We start from the raw sequence: 21974 nt of genomic DNA, 5'->3' as shown, positions 1-21974 counted from the left end.
ACTATCGAGCCAAAAACTATTATAGTAGAAATATCTCAAAACGTTCTTCATTGATTATAATTATTATGTTCTTACAGTCACTTATTCTAGAGTATGTGCTCTATTATATTCATGCTTTTGATAAATACAATCTGTTTTGTAAAATTATGATATTTTTTGTACTAGTTATATTTAAAGTCTCTTTTGCCCACTACGGCAATTTTATATTTTTATGGACTCAACTAAAGAAATAGAACCAAAATAGAAATTTTGTTCACTCGTTAAAAATTATAATAAATATTCTACTTTGAATATATTTTTGCATATTACGTGTATTCTGTGGATTTCCGAACTCTTCAATTTTTCAGAAATTTATAAACGACCGCAATTTAGTTATTATTAATATGTATTGGTAATATTGCTAATAACACTAATTACATAAAATATAATATAAAACTAAAAGCAAAGAATTTTTTCTATATAGAGTGACATCTCAGAAAGTTTCGTTCTTTTTCCTCCTCTTGTTTTCAGTTTCCACTGATCGATTAGATGGTGGAAGTAAGATATGGGTTAATTAAAGTGATGAAGCTGCAGCGATATCGAACAGAGGAAGGATAAGTAGGAAATGTAATAGGGGATGTAGTTTTAGCAAGTAAGGGGAGATACAAATCAATTTGCAGAGTGAATTTTTTCGCTGAAGCAAGTGAAGCGAACTTCGAATTGAAGTAATTTTTGTAACACGAGAAGAAATTTAAAATGTTTCTTATAATGGTACTCGTTCTTGTCATCATTTTATTTATTAACTTCTCTATTCTATATTTAGGTGATAACGATAAAATATATTATGTAACAAAGATCTATTTCATCGCAAGTAAAGAACAGTAACTGGAATTACTTTATTCCTACTATTTATATAAAGAACAAATGCTCATATTTGCAGAATAGATTTATCTCCGATTGTTAAGTGTTTCCAATTCAAATAGTTTCTCTTAAATATAACCCAAGTCATCTTCACATTTCCTACATATATTTTTTTATACATAATCTTATTCGAAGTACTAAATATTAAAGATTAAAATCAAAATTCAATATTTTTTCAACGTTTATTTATTAACAGATTGCTGATGATTATGCACGTTCGTATTTTCTCAGACATTGATAAAGAAATGAAATTTGAATAAAACTGTATCCCACCTTCTAAAGCTTGCGATATATACATATTTCATTTTTCCTATTTTATATCATTTTCACACTTTTACTCGTCCATTCATATACCTGCCCATTACATACTTGCCTACTTTTATATCTTTGCAATTGACATAAATTAATTAATATTCACAGTTTACTCGTTAACTATAATTTCTTATTGTACATCCCTGCCTCCAATAATTTCGACAAATGTCTATACCTAACTAATCATGATTTAAATCGATATTTTCAATTTTCACGTTTGAGGATAAAATGGGTCGATGCATACAGCAGCTGTAATGTTGTATGTTAGCTATGTTATAAATCTTGTGGAAATTAGCGAGAAAATGCATTCCACAAACATTATGATAATTTAGTATAGAACATCTATAGCAAAGTTTCGTAATGGGATCGATATTGTAGCAGCAACCACGTCGATGTAAATTCCACCATACCAATTTCGTTCCAGAAATAATTATTATAATATAGTTTTCAAGGGGAACGAACGATAGAATCTGCGAGGTATACTGTTCGTGTCGATTCAACTGGAATTTAAAATCGCTCAGATATCTGGATTAACGTTTTTCTACGATTATCGAAATTAACACTGCCTCTTTCTATTTGCTTTCGAGTGAAAATACAAATGATTTATTATTATAATATAGTTTTCAAAGGAAATGAACGGTAGAATCTGCGAAAAGCACCCTTTGTGCTGATTCAACTGAAATTGAAAATATCTTAGAGATCTGAATTAATATTTTTCTACAATTATCGAAATTAATACTGTCTCTTCTCATTTGTCATCGAGTAACAGAAAAAATGACTTATACAATCTAGATATATTTCCCTTATTTATATTCAGAGAATAAACACAGTTAATATAATTAATATAAATAGTAATATAAATTAATTAAGAAAAGTATATTCACTAAGGCTGTTACCTCTCCTGTTTTGGCTTAAAAAACTGTGGTCTTTAACATAAATCTCTGAACTCCAGTTTTATCAGAGATATCTTCAGACTTGTAGTGAATTAAGAAAAATACATTTTGCGATTCGTTTCGACGATATTTTAAAATATTTAAAACGTCTTCATATATTAAACATAATTTCTTACACATTATATTCTAATCATTTAAAATATACCCAAGCTTCCAAATGATCTGTATCTTGGACTAAAATAACGCAAGGTCCTTTGTTATTAAATAAATGGTCTCAAATTTTAGAGCCATAGTGCACCTAGCTTCATTACGTAAGTAATACAAAAATTCACTCAATATCGAATTACCCTTGCCCACGGAAGGATCTCGTAAACTGAAATTGGCGCTCTATTCCAACCAAGATAAAGGGTACATAGTCGATAGGGACAATTCAACGACGGCAAACTGTACTATACGTCGATAGCTCGAGAATATCCTCGATATTGTTAACCTTATCTTTCTCATCGGTTCGCCATTGTGAGGGTGGGCATGATAGGAAGAAATCCGACTGGCAGATAGAGAGCAAGCATAGGTAATTCGTTTCCAGAAGTTCAGTGGGAACAGCGATGAGGTAAAATATTCTATTGCCAGTGGTTGGATTGCGTCGTGGCAACTCCGTGCCTCTTCCATGGAATTTACTGCGCGAAGATAATAATTTCGATCTGACTAGAGGGCTGGACCAGTTCGCCCCTATTTTCTTACCCCTTGTAATAAAAGAGTCATGGAATTAGACGTCACTGTTCGCATCCGGCAGAATCGACGATAGGTTTCTCAAAATTCCAGAACATAGATCGAGAAGATGGATTTAATAGAGAAGAATTGACGCAGTTGACAAAATCTTCCTCGTGAGAAATAAAAACTGAAACATCTCTTCAGTTATGGAGAAGTAAGACTATTCGTTCTAAAGTTAAAAATTGTATTCCTCTAGATCGTCGAATTCTTCGTGGAAATGGTGCTTTATTTAGGTAGAGAATTATATTCTTGTGGATCGTTGAGTTTTTAAAAATAGCGATTAGCACGTACATTTATAGGAAACGTAGATGTACAAATATACGCAGAATATATAAACTATGTAAAAATGTATAAAATATTCGAAGAAAAATATTTGTTTGATCTTCATCTATGAATTTGTCACGAAATTTCCGCTTAAACAAAATCTTCTATAATATTAAATAACATTAATTATCATACACACGCGGGACAGGTTATATAATTACTTTTATAATGTTTAATAATCAAATCCAAAATAACGTATTCATTACAATGAAAGACTAATTAACGTACTGTTCTGTTAACTGTGAAACACCATATGCAATTGTATCGTTTTAAGGCTGTACGTTTGCTTAAGAGAAGATGTTTAAATTTCATTCTTTAAAAAATCATAATCTTAAAGCAGCTGTCTTAATTAACTACGTTAAATGGAGTACCTTACACGAGCTTTGCTAATGAAAAATTGAAGATACATGAAATTTTTACCACGTTTCTGCTGACCGTCAAATAGAATTTTACGTGGAATTCTAATGTTTCATTTTAATTGGGACATGGAGAATTATGAAGTCTTCTCCGAGAACAGAAACATAACTGAAAGAAGTTAAGAAACTTTAGCACTCATAATCAACAGGAATTTGTAATACTGCACCGTTTTGAATAATTATCGAGATTAACTTAGCTGGATGGTTGTTCAAAAGACTTGTAACTTGGTAATTATCAACAACAAAAAGAATAAAACTTATTAGACTACCAGAAGATGTAAATTTAGTCTGGAATTTCGAAAGGAAATTTTTGTTTCGTTCTTTCTAAAAAGTGATTTACATATCTGAATAGAAAATAATTTTCAAACCATGCTCAAGTATGCGTCGCTTATACTTATAGAAACATTGTATTTACAATGAAATATTTCCTTCCGTGATTTAAAATGCGATTGCGTGAGAAACGCGAACATTCTTCTATGTAAGTTACACAACGCTATTATACAGCTACGAAATTACTGCAAGTTCATTTGCTTCAAAATTACTCGGCTTGGATGTAGTTTCGTATTCATCAATTCGATTTGTCAAATTATGATGACGATGTAGGTGTCATTAATTACTTTGAAAAATAATTCTCTATAAAATACCTATGTTTTCAATATTTTTTATTTTTCTCTAATTTATCATTAATTTGATACTGTAAAAAAATGTTGCAATTCAACGCAACATATAAATTCAATAAATTAATTTATATGATGCAAATTGTTAAGTTTATGAAACATGTGTATCGCTAAATTCTTTACAATTTATTACACATTGTCAAAAAATCTATCAAATAATAATTTCATACGAAACATTTAAATCGTTCCAAATGATTAATGTCTACGATATAAAGAAAAGATAGACAGACCTACAATTATTACTTCCATCGCTCGCGTCACAGCTCGCTTCACAAATTAATATTCGTATAAATTTATTACCTACCGTATATGAAATTTATACAATACAACGCTCACAAGCAATTCCAGAACTGCCAAATAAGTTAAAAGTTATAAAAAGGATAATGAAAGATTATCAAGATAAAATAGTTTAACTTTAGATTCGTATGAAGCTTTAAGAAAATTACTATTCTTTTCCATTTGAGTTGATTAAATTTTACAAAAGCGCTATTATCATGGGATCTTATGAAATTGTAAAGATCGTACAATTTCTCGTTCCAGTTATAGCTTAATTTCAGTCCGGAAACTGTTAAGTAGCCTATTATGGAGGAGAGCGGGGAAGAAGCAAGCAAGATGCGACTTTAGATGAAAATTGTTCTCCTTCCCCTCTGCGCGTAAAAAATTCCTTTTTCATATTTATAATCTGATAACTTTAACGCCTTTATGACATTTATATTGGTCCAAGCAAAAGTGAGTTTTATTCTTCCATTAATTACTAATATACATGAAATATATATTGCAATATACATGAAAAAGATATTGAAAGGAAATGATTAATATTTAAGTAATTGCTATTATGAAGATGTACGCAGAATATTGTGGATTTCTCAATTTTTAATAGAAAATTTTCAATAAACGAAGTGAATTTCATTTCACTTTCTTTAAGCTCCTTTTACAAAGCTTCGCAAATGGGAGAAGTAGATGCATTTTATTTCTATAACGTGATTCTGATTGATTCGTCACGGTTTTATCTATATGCAGTAACATTACCTAGATTCTCGATAATTCATAAACATTTCTTTATTTTCTTATATAGTTTATCTAAATTGATTACTTGAAACGTTTCTACACATTTTAAATAAAGTTATTTTAAGACGCAACTAGGATTAAAGAAATTCAGTTCGTAAATCCGCAATTTATTTCGGCGAAAGTATACTAAATATTATTACACATAAATTTTTTTAAAAAGATCGAAAGAATGATGAAAGAATGACAAACCTAAAACACAAAGAAAGAACATTTGCAATATCGTATGCATTATGATTTTTATCAACTATAAATTCGATTTATCCAGAAGCTTTATGATAGACGTAAGGATAGACATATCAAAGACAGTTCTCAAGATTCTAGAAGGTAAATTTTAACGAAGTCTAAATCAAAGAAATTTCACAAGTTAACGATAAAAAAAATGCTACTTTCCATATAGAAAAGGGCAATAAAGAACGGAGGAAATTACGTTGATTTAGCTCATGATAGTTTCCTGTAATTTCATGTCAAACACAATAAATACGATATCAATGTGTTTCATTTCATCGTGCGTTTCATTTCAAGATTATTAGTAAACTGCGAATTTTTTGCATTTATGGGAAATTCGAAAACGCTAAAGTGCAAAAGACACACGTAATATGCAAAAATATATAAAACAGCAAAACTTAATGAAAATCCTCGTTGTATGATGAAAAATGTCAAAAATTCTCAATAGATAGAGATAATCAAGAAGAATCCTGCTGTCCACCTGCGAGTAAACCGAAAGCGTAAACACGGGGCAGACTGAAAAGTTATAATCTGAAAAACAGCGAACAGTCACGTTCGCACTATAAAGCCGGTCCGTATCCAATAACTATCGACTTCTCTGAGAAAAGAAATTTCCGAAGAGAATGCGGAGTTGGGTGGATGGATAAGCCAGCACGATATTTCGCAGCTGGCTTTAATGAAAATCTTAGCGGAGAAAAGCGGTGGGCGTCGAAGGTGGATTCCGGCCGCTTCCGCAGAAATAAAATTAATCGAAGGCTTACGAGTTCCTTCTTCGGCGCAACTTTCCGCTAGACGTCCGCTCTCCTCCGGCGTCATTTCCACCAGAGATCGAACTTTTCGTTTCCACGAAAAGCTGCGGGTTCGCCGGCTGGACTGCGTCTGACGAATTAATAACACGTCGAGAAACACGTTGCTCGCTCGCCAGTCACATTGTATTTCCCACGAATAAAGGGAAAACGAAGCGAGAGAAAAACGCGATGGCGCAACGCGATACCCAACACAGAGATATAAAGATATGGTGTATGAGTGAGCTGAAAAACGATATAAAAATCGGAAGAGAACACTATATAGAGGCCCCTAGCGTCCTTGTTTTAATAACGTATGCGCATTCGTACAGTAAATATGTAATCGTATTATTGATTAACATTAGCGTGTAGTGGACATGTCTGATCAGCCAAAAACAGTAGGGATTTATATGTAGCATTCTCCTTCTACTCCTATATCGTAGCCATTTACACGGTAACATATTGCTGTGTTAATTCAACTAGAGGTAGCTGTCCGATCGAAAGATGGTTCTGAGAAAAATGCCTCGTATTATTCAACCAGCTTTTACGCGCAACTTTGTTCGCGTGGACTACTATTATACGGAACAATTTTTAAGCAAAGGAATTTTTATGAATTGCTTACCTACGTACTTTGTATAGTAACAATTAGATAGTTCTCCGTGATAAAAAATATTAAATTATAAAAAAAAAGTTCGATTTTAGAACAAACACGACGTGAACAATAACTGTGGTTGCTTGACCTTTACCAAACGTGGGAGCGTACAAGCTATTTCTCAGCTTTTACAAACCTGATCGAAATGAAACATACTCTATTTTCTTTCCTTGCTACTGAGCTATATAACAGAGAAAATCTCATCAAAATCCGTTCAGCAGATTTTACGTGACGCGACTACAAACGGACAAATAAACAGACAGATAAAAATTCCAAAAATTAGTTTCTTCGACTCCGTAGTTTATGAGCTGTTCCTGGGTGACTGTTTTATTTATTGCTTTTTATTCCACGTACGAACGCACCCTTTCTACCGTTTTATTATATATACAGCATATACAAGTAGGCATCGATTTCACATACGTCAGAAATATAAATTGTTATATCTTTAGCTTCAATATAGGTACGAGTATTCTATTTTTGCGCTATCTGGAAGCAATGACTTGATTTAAGCGAAAGTTACAAATACGCCCTTTTGACTTAACACAGCGGCGTACGACTCACGCGCTCTGTTCTTGTATCTCTATGATACCCTACCTCATACTCATAAAAAAACTCAATGTTCCATTTATTTAGATCTTAAATAGATGGCATGGACAAAAGCTAAGAAACAATTAACCGACATTTATTGATGCTTATATTTTTCTCTACAGAAGCGACGTTGAAGATTTTCTAACATTATTAAGAAATATTTAGAAAGAAAAATTGCACTTGAATTCTATGCTATAATATTCAGAACATTTTCCAACAGAAAAGACAATCTTTCTGTTTTAACATTTAGTGTTTTCTGCGAGCATTCAATCGTTCTACCTATGAAGTATTATAAAAATCGCTACAATTTGGATACTTTATACGGAGACTAATCGTTAGATGAAATCGAATATATTGCACACAATTTTTCGAATCTAACTAGACGATTTCGAATGTAGGTAACGCTTTGTAGTAAACACGAAAGTCGATATTGTATTACATATATCAGAGTATATTGATATATAATTATTCGCCATTATTTCATAAATATTTTAATAAATTTAACTACTTTAGAAACAAAATGATTGAATATTACAAATGCAATATAATGCCAATCGAACAGACGGCAGGAGAAGTTTGTTGAATGTAGCGAACCTTTTTAATGGAAATTACGGTTCTACCATATTGTACAAAGGAATATTTAGAAGAAGAGCAAAGCTGATAATAGGATTAAAATATTAGTACGAATTATTACAATTGTTAGAAGTTTATTATATTATATCAAATTACCTTAAATAACCATTTGTTAAATATGCAAGCGAATGGTAGTATCATGTAACACACAAGAAATAACGTTAATAGTTCATAACTTTTAATTAGATAATATGATATACTATAGTTCATTTTCATTATTGTAATCAAGTTTAGCTCGAATAAACGTATTTACGCGGAATTCTAGTTACATAACAACTACCGACTGTGCCAGTCGAGAGTCGAGAGTTGAAACATCTTGTTATATCGTAATCCTAAGCTCTATTGTGATCTACCTTGAAGATCAACCAATCTTGAAAATCAGATTACGATGAGGGAATTACTATCAAGCAAGATAAATCCAGTTCTTTTAAACCCTTGATCAGATAAAGATATACTTGTGACTAAAAAATAATTTAATAACTTGCTTCAAATACAAAAAATTGAATCTTCAAAACCTTCGAGATCGTATGATAAGACTTTCGTATGATAAATGATCAATTGACGTTTCATTAGAAAATTTTCTAACTCTTTAACAAATTTTAGAACTTTAACAAATTTTATAAACGAAATTTAAACATAATTGTTATTAAATACGAAGCTATAAAAATATAATAACCCCAAGCAATGTTTAATCGTTAGCGAAATGTCGATAATTAAACATATCGTATAAATTTATAGGATTTCTTTGCGAATGATGATATAAAACATCTTTAATTGTAAGAAATCTGGAGATTAACCACGCCAACACGCAGTTAATTCCTTTATCAGCTTTATTGTACGATCATAAAAAAAGGTAAAGATATAACTCAGAAACAAAAAACACGGGCAATAAAGAGTCGATTACGAAAACAGATAATCAGATAACTGTTTTAATCAGTTTTATTGCGCAACCGTAAAAAGCTTAACAACCATAAAACATCCATAAATATAGAACTAAGAACCAAAGGGAAACATGAAATCGATTTTGAAATCGGCTTTTAGCTTTTAAAGTGAAAAAGGAACAGCAACCTTACCTATACCACAATACTTTTAACATTGCAAAACTGTCATCTAAAAATTAATAAATCTGTTGAAATTACACAACAGTTGGAACGGAATTTCTTTATAGAGACGATTCCAGGGTAGGAAAGATCGATCCCCCGGAATTTAAATCCGACCCCTTAACTACGAGGAACGCGGAAGCCACTTCGAGAGGTTTCTTACTTCGAGCCTCCTCGCCGTGCCACTTGGAAAAATAATTTCAGCGAAATGAAGTCGAGAAAATTGCTTTGATTAAAATATCGAAGATCCAGTTCGAATGAGATGACAGTGGTTACCGCGTTCGGTCAAGGTCAGCCAGGATATTGTGTCAGAAATTGAATGGTGCAGAAAACTTAGCGATCTGCTGGATCCTCGTTCTTAATCTCCCAATTCACTTCTTCAGGACAGAGCTGTACAAAATTTGTATTATTATAATAAAAACACGTTTTGTACCCGAAGGACCACAAATGTGTCAAAAATTAACTAGACTGCGGATATTTACGCAAATTCGTATCCTTATGCATATAATTAATACTGTAGCCTAGGTAGACAATTGTCTTACTACTTAAATATTATAACGGGTATCTACTATATTTTGCATATTTTATATATTTTTGCATATTACTTCCATTCTATGCATTTTTACATATTACATTAATTCCGTGCACATTTGCATTTTCAAATCGTCGCCCTAGTTCTTAACTGTTCTAACTTCTTTCTTCAGAAAAATGTAATTAACCAATCCACATACGTCTCATTGGTATAAAGAATAAAAATTCATAATGAAGATGATGAAAACTCTACTTAGCAAGCGACAAATATTCAGTTCTTTTTAGTTCTTACTTCACACAATATGCAATATTTAAGCTTCGTGAACTACAAACTCAATTCTCTCAGTTTATAAACTAGCGACGACAGAACACTTAAGAACAAGAGCGACGAAGTTTCCCATAAATTCATAATGGATCCTAGTAGTAGTCTATTAATCGCTTGATTGCGAATTTTTATACAAATTCATATTTTTTACAATATATGTTAAAAAATAGAATTTCGCCAGAAAAATTGATTTACCTACCAAATATTATTATAGAATGCATTTGTATATTTTATATATCCTCCATGCTATGTGCATTCTGTGTAATTTTTTCTCTTCTAATTTTCTATAAATATATATAGTATATCTGCAGTCTACTGATCACTATTATCTACCTACCATTTGTACTTCTTCGGTCGTTCACGTTTCTCCTTTCTAACAAACTCCGTTAAATTACAAAACAATTTAATCACGGTGCAGAACAGCGTGTTTCCGAAGCACGACGTACCATGGACTAATTCTTCACTACGCCAAGAGAGTGTCCGCTCGGTAAATTGATAGCTTCCGCGCTCTGCAGGATTTTCCGTGCGCGATCATTAAGGTGCACGAATGGTTGAGAGCGTGACGTCTCTACAAAAAATAAAATTGAAAAAAGGAACGAAATATTCTCTGCTCCTTTTCCTGTGCTCTGACGTTTCGCGGTCGTACCAGCTGACCCAACTTATATTTCCAACTCTCTCGACCCTGGCAACACGCCTAACGACGCGACCGCTTAATGATCAGAGAGCTGCAGTCCTATAAGCTCGAGAAGGAAACCGAAGCCGAAAGCAAGAAAATCGACGTTCTAAAGTACGATCGACGCTCGGGAGAATCTCGAATCTACGAACGGGTCAAATTTAACCCACCGTTAGCTGCAGAGTTCAACGAATCACAAATCGAATCTTCCTCGTTTGCCGTTGACCTTAAACCTTCGGGGCAGGTCCGGAGATTCCTGCGGATAGTTTTCCGAGCTCCCTATTTTCGTGAAAGCTAGGAACGTTTTCTTGATATCGATTGAATTTATACGACTTGCAATTGGAACAATTTTTAATGGATTATTGTTGAAGTCGAGTGGTCAGTAATTGAGTCTTTTAGAACGCTGATGAACTCCACTATATCGAATAGCAATTCGGACTAGTTAGTGATCCGCATCTGAGGGAGAATTTAATAACTGTGAAGAAACAAATTTATCTGATTAATACGTTGACTGTCAACATGATGTTTGGTGACCCATGTTACTCAATTTTTTGGGACAATTAAAATAAGATAAATTTCATGGACTCAAGTATTTACAACAATGCGAATGGCTTGGATTACGTTATCAGGAAAAAGTGCACAATGCGGTATAATATTTTGCAAAAATTAAATATTACAGTTGTGGTATGTTTCGATCTATTTAGGCTTTCAGAGTAAAATGTACAAAATTCACGTAACAACGCGTTAAAGAAAGCAGTGGTGGCAATCAACGTGTCAGAAAAAGATGGAACGTTAAATAATATGGTGAAATAATAAATAACTGCGTGATATAAAAATTCTAAAATATTTCTTAAATTAATGGCTCAACCGTATGCAAAAACAATGAATAAACATCGATACGCTAAAAGAAAGTTGGAAAGTTTCGCTTCTTTCCGACTATTTTTACCCATAAATTTATAGGCACACGCGAAAAGAAAGCCTCCGCTGGCTCGACGACAATGAAAGGATGAGGGAATGAAGAGTACGAATGACTGAAAAGTATAAAAGCGGAGATGCAAAGTCTAAAGAACACGGAACGCGGACACACTCCGGGTCAGTGGTAGTACGAGAATTCCAGGGCGAAAGAAGGAAGAAGGAAAGTCTGCGAATGAGAAATTTCGCTAAAGTACGAAACGAGAGAAATGAAAGAGAAAAGAAAAACTGCACGAACCTGCCTCTTTGTCTGTGTATATACAGTCTGGGACAGAAATAAGTGGACAGATACTGCAAATAGGTATCAATGAAATTTAATCGAACTAATGTCATATCTCAGCTTTATTTATTATACGAAGCACTTATTTGCCAAATCTGTTAACTCCACAGAACAGAAAATAGAGAAAATTAATGAAATTGTTTAAGATAAGCAAGTGAGTACGAGCTGAACAATCAAGTGCTTTGGCACTAAAATTTTTAGAATTTAATCAGTTTGTCCTGTGAACCGCCCTGTGCTCGTATATTCTTATAGTATGTATATAAGCTATTTAGCAAATAATTGAAATTAATATTTATATTTTTCTGTATATAAGCCGTATTCAACAAAAACTTTCTTTGTATCTGTTTCCACTACCTGCCCACTTATTTTTGCTTCCAACTGTACCTTGTACGTATGCATGCGTGTGTGGTTAATATAAATGGTTAGAAGCACGTCTGAGTGGTTACGCGTGACCTAAATGTGAAAAGAAAAATGTAGGAAAATTGGGGATGATAAGGAATCGCTCAGAAAAATGTACGTCATCGTTGACCAGAAGTGAGGATATGACAGATAACTCTAACGAACACGTTTAAATACAAGAAACGCACAGTAGAGATACCGTGAATCTCCGTCGCAAAAGACGTTCCAATTTGTTCAGATCTTTTGACATAGATGAGGATAGATTTGTCAAAATATCTTGTCATTATCATGAACTTATCCCATGAATGACGTTTATTTATGTCAACGATTTGATAAAGCCAGCAAAGTAGGTGAAATATTCTATGAATTTCAATTTGTCATTTTGACTTCATTTTGTGATAAATAACATATAATTAATTATTACGCCTTTAGTAACTTTGATAGATTATGTCAAAAGTATTCGATTTTCACTTTTAAAACTATTTATTGTTCGAAATATTCATCTTTCATTGTAGAATCTAAAATTTGAAAACTAAGATCTGACAATATCAATGATAAGTTCTAGAAGTTGACCTTTATTTTCAGGAATGAAGAAATGCCATTTTCTTCATTAACGATCGCAAAGTTAATTCTTAAAGTATCGATGCATAATCAAAAATTATTATTTTCCAACACAAGTAGTGACACAAATATATATATCTGCATTCTTGAGTAAACTTCTGCCAAATTAGCTCTTTCAAAACTGAAGATAAGACAGATCCATAAATTGACCCATAAACACGCTTTCTTGATGACGGAAGACCTAACAAATACCTACCAGTAATCAAGTTCTAAAAACTGACGCCATTGACAAATCTGCTTTTTTCGAAGATGCATCCGAAGCAATCATAAAAGACAAAAGAATCGCGATTTCCGATTCGCCAGAAATTCCTCATGAATATTTCATGAGGCAAACTGTTCGAACCCCGTCTTCTTCTCGAAAGGTTGTTCGCGTTTATTGGCTCCGATAACGCGTAGCCAAATTCGAACCACACGAAAAAGAATCTGGAAAAATTCAGATCTGGCGAATCATAAAGAACACATTGCGATCTCTTCGAATCCCGCACATTTTTCTGAGCGTGAAAAGTAACATGTCGCGTGTATGTGAACTTTCGAATCAGGGTGTGAACGAACGAGTAGAGAAAGTGACACATTCGTTGGATCAAGCTGAACGTGAGAGGGAGGATAGAAAGGGAGGAACGAAAGAAGGGAAGAAAGAAAGAGAGGGGCAAGTAAGGAGGAACGAACGAGAGGAGATAAGGGAGGAAATATAGAGAGAAAAAAAGAGAGAGAGAGAGAAAGAGGAGAAAGGCTCCGGCGGGGGCCGCTCGTCCATGAACCGAGGACACTGATCACATCCTCCTTGGACTGATCGGCCCTTTTTCTCGCTTCCTGATCCGTAGGTACGTCTTTACGATAGTCAGCTACCTGATCGGCGTCTTCATATTCGCAACGATCGTCGGCCAGGTTGGAAACGTGATCACCAATCGAAACGCGAATCGACTGGAGTTCGAGAGATTGCTCGACGGTGCCAAGACATATATGAGACATCATAAAGTGCCGGGCGGGATGAAGAGACGAGTACTCAGGTGGTACGACTACAGCTGGTCTCGAGGAAGAATACAAGGCGGCGGTGACATCAACACCGCCCTTGGTCTACTTCCAGACAAACTGAAGACCGAGCTGGCGCTACATGTGAATCTCTCCGTATTGAAGAAGGTTACCATTTTTCAGGTGAGTTTTTCTTCTCAAGTATTTTATTTTGTGTTGTCGGTGAATGAACGCGACGAGAGATAGTTCTCTGTTTATTGCTAGTAGTAAGTAAGAAAAACGGTTTCAATTTGAGCATGGGAACTGCGATGACGTTCAGAATCTGAGATGTAGGAGTGGCTATCAGCAAGATATAGACAGAGCGATGCTCTCTATGCAAAAATATAAACCATGTTTCAAACTTCTCGTATTCACCTACGTTCATCCCATTTATTAGATTGCAAAATTTTTCAGATTTATGTAACGTATTTTGAAAATTGTCTTCATGTAGAAATTTACCTTTATCAGATATAAATGGTGCTCCATCTCAGAGATTTATTAACCATTAAATTATTTGGTTTAATGATGTTTTATATATGAATATTTTATAGTGATCTGATAAGAATATAGAGATAGAGATATCCTATAAGATTGCCAATTTCATATTCATTTTGACTAGCTCCGAATTTATCGATAGGTCAATGATTCAAATAAATAATTCTTCAGTTGTACGACGCTTGATGGTATGACTTTCAATTTCGCTAGAAGTATTTTTAATCAAAACGTTCGACTATAGCGTGAAAGGAACGCGATGATTGCGTGAATTATTGGCAAATTCTCCCATTTCTCTTGGAAATAGTAGAAATAATCCTACGTAAAGAGGTTGGGGATGCCAGCATGACTATTGATTTGTATTTGATATTCCGCATTTGTTTCTGCTATTTGAATTATATTTAAATTATTATAAAAATATTTATCTAGGTAATAGAGATTTAAAATTCAACATATTCGAAAGGTACAAGTTACTACTATTTACTATGCTAAATTTATTACGGCATTAGTACCAATTAATACATGATATATAAATCACAAAACACACTTTCGCAATTTGTTAAATAGTTTAAAAAACTATTTGCTATGATTAAATTGTATACGTCATCTTTTCAATTATCTACCCTACGTGTAATGAATAAATTTCTCGTATTTCATAGCTGAACAGAAAGGAAAATATCAAAATGTTCGCTTTCATCGGTGCACGAAATGTAATGGAAAATCATTTTATATGGTTTAAAGGGCCTTTTAACGAAAGATACATCAATGGCCTTTTGCTATACGTATATATATATAGCTATATATACGTATAGCTCGCTCGATCACAGAAAGAAGAACACAAAATAAGAAAATATTTCAGCTCGAGAGAATCGTATTTCATATCTTTTTGTTCCTATTTTACCTTCTTTCTTTTCTTTGCCTCTGTATTGCCTCCATCGTATTGACAATGCGTCGAAATGGTCGATACAAACGGTATGTGACATATACCTCAATTTATATAATATATGTATATATGCATGAAAGGCGTGTCTATGGAGCTGCGAAAGAAAATTTTGGATTTAAACGATATGGAAATGCTGCTTCATAGTAGGCAATACGTTAATAATAATACATTTGTAAAGCGAATAACGAAATTATAAAAGTATTGTAAAAACGGGAAAATAACAAACAATGTAAAAGGTAACATAAAATACTATTACAACTATGATCCTTAAGAATTGTTGAATAAATAATTAATATAAATTATATTCTGAAATATAATATTATTTGAAATAAAAAATTGTAACATAATACGGTAAAATAAAAAAAAGCTAGCAGTAATGAATGTTGTCTTGTAGAGAAAATGAATATAATTTTTTCATATTTATGCCCAGAAACTTTCAACTTTCCAATTAAATTCCGATCAAATTTTTCTTCTTAAAATCTTTAATAATATTCAATTTCTAGATTGCAATAGCTCTTCGTCCCTTATAGATATAATATCAAGGAATATTTGAAATTATAAGCTTGTCTCTAAATTCATAAGTACAGGTGAAATCCGAAAAATGAAAACTGATGTCACTAAAAGTTTCATCAGTCACACTCTCCAAAAATATAACAGCAAACATCAAATAAAATAGTACGCCATTTGACATCGATTTCGATATTTAATTTTTTTTTTTTTTTTTTTTTTTGGCATCGAGGATCATAAATATTCTTAACCATTTTACAATATACATGAACGAATAAAACGAGGAAAGTATACGTGTAGAATTTAAAATATAAAAATACATATACATCATACACATTCAATTGCGTCATAGCAATAGGAAGGAACTACATGTGATATTAACATATCAATGAACATTCTCTATAATTCTGTTAAATTACAGTAAATACTACTTGTCATTGTTATTAATTTCTGATTTAACATTAATATGCAATGTAGATTTATAATTGAATGACGATTGCTCGTCATGTTAACGCAGTTATCCGCGTGAAGTGCCATTTCGATTCAGTTGAAATCGACGTTGAAATACGCGCAATCCGAAGACCTTATCGATCACCTTTAATAGCAATTCCAATTCAATTCGGTATGTTCAAGCATGACTTCTCACACGACTCCAGGGCAACTGGTCTGGTAATGGGTTAACCTCATAAGTGCTTATAGTTGATGATGCGATGACCAACTAAGTGCTCTCTAAGTGACTGTTCTAATCAACATTAAGCATTACATAACATTAAGCACACGTTATGATTACTGTTAATCCTCGGGCCGCGACGTCCACATCGCGTCTACTTACTCTGTTAATAAATATGTCTACTTCTTTATTCTGTTAATTCTAATAAATTTACGCAAGATAAATTTCGTTCGCAATTTTGTATAGAAGAATATGAAAAAGCTGTCCACGATTTCGTACAAAAAAATATGTTAGCTGTGCGCGATTTTGTACAAGAAGATACGTTCCCCGCGATTAGGGGGACAAAAGTGTCACTAGCAAATACTAGCATTTCACAGGAATTTGAACTTCTATGAAGTGCTTTATTTTAAAAAGGAATCGTTCGTTAAATGTTTGCTGTTTAACTGTTTGAGATAACTTTGGAGACTTATTGCGACTGTATAGTATATTAAACTAACCGACAGCTGAAATCTTTCAAGAGGCCAAATCAGCGATAGGAAAATTTAAAAATTTTCTGAAATATTCTATGCATATTCCTGAAATGTATTTCTTCAAATACATAGCGAATGTTTCATGGTGAACAAACGAGGCAGTTTGTGTGTATTATGATCAAACAATAGATCAATTGACCTATTGTTAACGTGTATAGCAAACAAGCATAATAAGATTGAACCTCTGGCAATCAGCCTACGCTTGTAATAAATGAGATTCCTGGACACAAACGCAACACAACTTAAGATTTCAATTATCTACAATAAAGAGAACAAATTTTTCATTTTCTATCAAGCTTTGAATAAGATCTTTTATCATCGCATTAATTAAAAATACACATTATCGTACATTGAGTGCTTAAGTTCCACGATGTAACCTTTCTTCTGGATTCTCTAATATCATAACTTCACAGAATTTTAAAATAAATGTTTTTAAATAATCCAAATATTTTCACAATATTTATATTCCGCAATTATTATTCTACTCTGAATTTAATATATTTTTAATTACTTTACATTTTCATATCTACGTCGTTCATTCTATACGTAATATTTCTCTCTTCTTTTTAGTGTTAGAATGGCAAAAATGCAAAAGTACGTATATACGGATGATCTGTCTGGCCGGAAATACGAGCCACATTTCCGGCAAACGATTTCCATAGAAACACAAACTGTAGCGTTAGCTGAACTGTAGCGCGACAACGCATCAAATAAACAATAAAAATTCCACTTTACCGTCGAAATTCTATCCTTTTCGACTTTCTTTTTCCTCGTTCCCGTTTTTTTTTCCTTTTTTTTTTTTTTTCTTTTTGCTACGTAGTTTCACGGTGTAAGCGGTACAGGTAGACAAAGAAATATATTACATACGAATAATCATGAAAGAAGTATTGGAAGATTATACTGTCTGAAGAAACGACGTTCCGTCATAAAAAAGAGAAGGAAAGGAGAAATAGAACAGTTTTAATCTACGGGTCTGCGAATGCCACGATAAAAATCGACGTATCCAAGAGATGCTGGCAAATCGAATGGCTTTGTTCCAGGTGTTGCGACAAATTGAAATGTAAGACGTCGATTACGTATGAATCTAATGCATGATTTGCTAGTAACATCGGCACGCTGTTTATTGCAGAACAATTGATCGTAGTGCCGCTTTAACATCGAACTTTTATTATTCGAAATTTTTTATTTTTCTTCGTATTATATTTTATTTATTTAAAGAAGATATTCAATTTCAAGTCCGAGAAAAATATTAGTCTAAATACAACAGTTTTATAATATAATATTATCTATAATATAATATTAGTTCAATATAATTTTATAATAATATTATAGTTATATATATATTACAGTTATATTAGTTACATAGTTATATATAATATAATAGTTCTATAACATAATATTAATCTGAATATAACAGTTAGTTTAATGATATAATACACATTTTACAGAATTAAATAATGGTATTACTAACTGAAGGGAGCGTTATCATAAGGGTTCCTTTGATATGAGGTTTAACAAGAAAGATGTTATTTGATGACGGGATTTACTATCCGTGTTACTTGATATCCTTGATGAGATTAAATCGATATTCTAAAGAAGGACGATTATTATAATTTTTATGATAATGAGTAAACTGCGGATACTTGTGCAAATTCGTATTTTTCTAATAGAATTTATAAAATGGAGCTTAGATAGAAAAATGTTTTATCTATTATGTATTGTACAAAGTACTGTACTTATACCTATATTTCTACATATCACGTGCATTCTGTGCATTTTTGTATCTATAAATTTCCCATAAATGCAGAAAAATCCGCAGTTTAACGGAGAGTGTCACATGATTCATCCTGCATAAAACATTTATCTGTCTAATTTTAAGTTACAACAAAATTATATAAAATATTTGTATTATCGATCCTACAACCTTTTAATTTTTTACGCTGAATCTAAAACGTTTCCTTTATCCTCTCGATGGAAGAATACGTACGTTCACAGCTAAGACGAAACTCGTCCTCCTTAATTTTCTAATTACATAGTATTAGAAAACACGGAACAATTAAGATACGAATGGGCTTGTAATTGCTGTTTGTGGAACAGGTCATAGAACAGTTTTGCACTTTGCTTCGTCAGTATTGTAATAAAAGTTTCTTCGGTTACGTAGCGGCGCAAGATTTCGCACTTGTATTGTTTTTTATGGGCCATAATATAACCGAAGATACGGCCTCTTCGGTTTCACTTGGTACGCAGGACTAAGTAAACGTGTAAGCGAGGTTTGTAAGTATAATACATTTCCTTGTAGTTGAAAGTACTTGCAGTTTAAGGAAAAATGTAACGAGATCTAAGCGGAAGTTCTTATCTTGTAAAGTCTTCACTTCGCGCGCTTTCGTTGGTTCTACTGTTGTACTTTATCAGATGTTCTACTTTCCCGATGGTATAGCTTTAATCAAAAGTAACTATTTGCTTAAGTATGGAAAAGATCGCACGGTAATCGTTATATTTAACTTTGACCATATTACGCTGTAAAACAGTCCAAGAAATATGCGCATTTCAAAAGTTTAGCTTTTCGAGACGAAATGATGAGTGGAAATACAAACAATATCAAAAAATATTTCATTTATGATTATTTGATATTATGCTTCATTAATAACAAAACATAGAGGTATTTTTAGAAATTAAAGAAACATAACCTAATTTAATATTATTTGCAGAGCTAAATGTACGCAGCATTATTTGCTAAATATCATTTCGAAAATATATTGATATATTATTGCGACAATATATAGACGGAAAAAAGTAAATAGAAAAATGACTAAATCAGCTTCCATTTAAATAAATAAAATTCAAACAGAAACGGTGTTAGGTTACGTTATGATAAATGTGGATGAAAATAAACGAAGTGTATAGTTACATCAATTTGAGAATGTAATTAGCAGAGTGGATCTGAGAAAAATCGATTAGGAAATCAGTGAACGTATGATTGTCAAGCTAACTTCTACAACAAACTGGCCGCACATCGAAACTGATTTAACGTGAAATCTATTCAGCCTTGGGCAATGACAGATCACGAATTCAATCGTCTCGTGCCAGCCGGTGATGCAATTAACGTCGGACGTAGACACATTTGCTCTTTGATTTCCTTCTCAATCTCAATATGTATATCGTGTACCGAGCATAGAACACAACCAAACGTACCTAAATGATCTTATTTTTTGCCAAATATGTAGCTATATAAATTACCAATTTTTACTGATAATCTATATTACTAATTTGTCAATGAAGTGATTAATAATTTATTAACAACTTCCAGGCCTTTTTCTTATTTTCAACCTATCTGAAGTAATTCTATTAGGTTGTCCCAAAAGTTTTTTTCATTTTATAAGAAAATAATAGATATATAACATTCTTTATTTCCATTTCAGAAAAAAATTATATTATAAAAGTAATAGAATTTTGTCAGGTCTGTATCAATTGCAATAATGTTAACAGAAAGAAGGTTACTTGTCTTTTTTATTTCTGTCTCTTGATTAACTTCTATAAATAAGAATTAATGTACTAAAATAAACAATAGTGATGGAAGAAAAAGAATCGTGTTTTTAAAGCAAGTATAGTTTATTGACAGAAAAATAAGAATTAATGTACTTCGATGGACATACTCTTTAAATTCGATGTTAGCCTCCAAAGTGGTCCTGTTTTACACACCTTAATTGTAATATTCTAAGCTTTCAAAAACTTTTTAAAGTTTTATAACAAATTGCTATATATCGTATACCATCTAAAGAATTTTATTCATTCCATAAAACCAGTGTTGCTAAGAGGATAAAACTTGTGGATATGACAGAAAAATTTCTCAGTCGTGAACAGACCTTGCTTCGAAACTACGAATATAGGAAGGCAAAAAAAGAAGATGGAGAAGAATAAGTTACGAGACGCATGTAGATTCAGAAACTTCGACATACCACGCGAGAAAATGCACCGTGAAGGAATCTGAAATCATGAAAAGGAGAGAAAATATTCAAGATTTTAGACGTTGAACAATTTTATAAATAATATCTGCTTCATAAACAATTTTGTAAAGCAGACATTAGTAAATAAAAATACTCTTTATCGTGCTCCTTTAATATATAAAATGATTTGAAGATTAAAATTTATGTAAATATGTATATACATATGTATGTAACATTTCGATATTAATAACAATTAATTGTATTTCTTAAAACCTTGAATTAAGAATTGAGTTAGAATTGAGTTAATTCCAGTAGATATAGTATTTTCACAGCAAACAGAATACACGAGAATATTTCAAACAGCATGAAGAAAATGAAAGCAATGCTTCCATAACCTTTACATACCGAGGAAGAAATTAGAATTTCAAAAGAGATACATCAGATTTATGGAAAACCCGGACTAACAAAAGTCTGCTTTAATGTTGGTGAGACTAGATACCACGAGAAAGCCAATTATTTAATGCAACCAAATACTCAATATATTTATTGAATGAAAATTGAGATCGTCGCAAATTATGATCGAATGGATATATACTAACATTATTGTTATTAATATTAGAAGACAATGTATGTACTACTAAAAATATACTACTACTGGAAAGGATTTGTTTCCTATTTAGCAACAAAGTTTTTCTCCCAATTTCTATCTTTCTATATTTCCACAAATTTAAATAA

At 32.4% G+C, this 21974-nt stretch overlaps 1 protein-coding gene across 14 annotated transcripts in view; it reads left to right on the top strand.

The window, feature by feature from the left end:
- LOC139997895 (uncharacterized) overlaps positions 1-21974 on the top strand; it is a 203810-nt gene that overhangs the window by 162597 nt on the left and 19239 nt on the right. For all 14 annotated transcript variants that reach the window (XM_072021951.1, XM_072021943.1, XM_072021961.1 and 11 more), the window contains one exon: positions 13967-14297. In XM_072021951.1, coding sequence (XP_071878052.1) covers positions 13967-14297 — 331 coding nt within the window. The remainder of the gene's footprint in view (positions 1-13966; positions 14298-21974) is intronic.

The sequence above is a fragment of the Bombus fervidus genome, chromosome 1 (assembly GCF_041682495.2).
Source record: "Bombus fervidus isolate BK054 chromosome 1, iyBomFerv1, whole genome shotgun sequence".
Lineage (NCBI taxonomy): Eukaryota > Metazoa > Arthropoda > Insecta > Hymenoptera > Apidae > Bombus > Bombus fervidus.
Note: the sequence above shows the minus strand (reverse complement) of the source record. Positions and strands in the feature narration are given on the sequence as shown.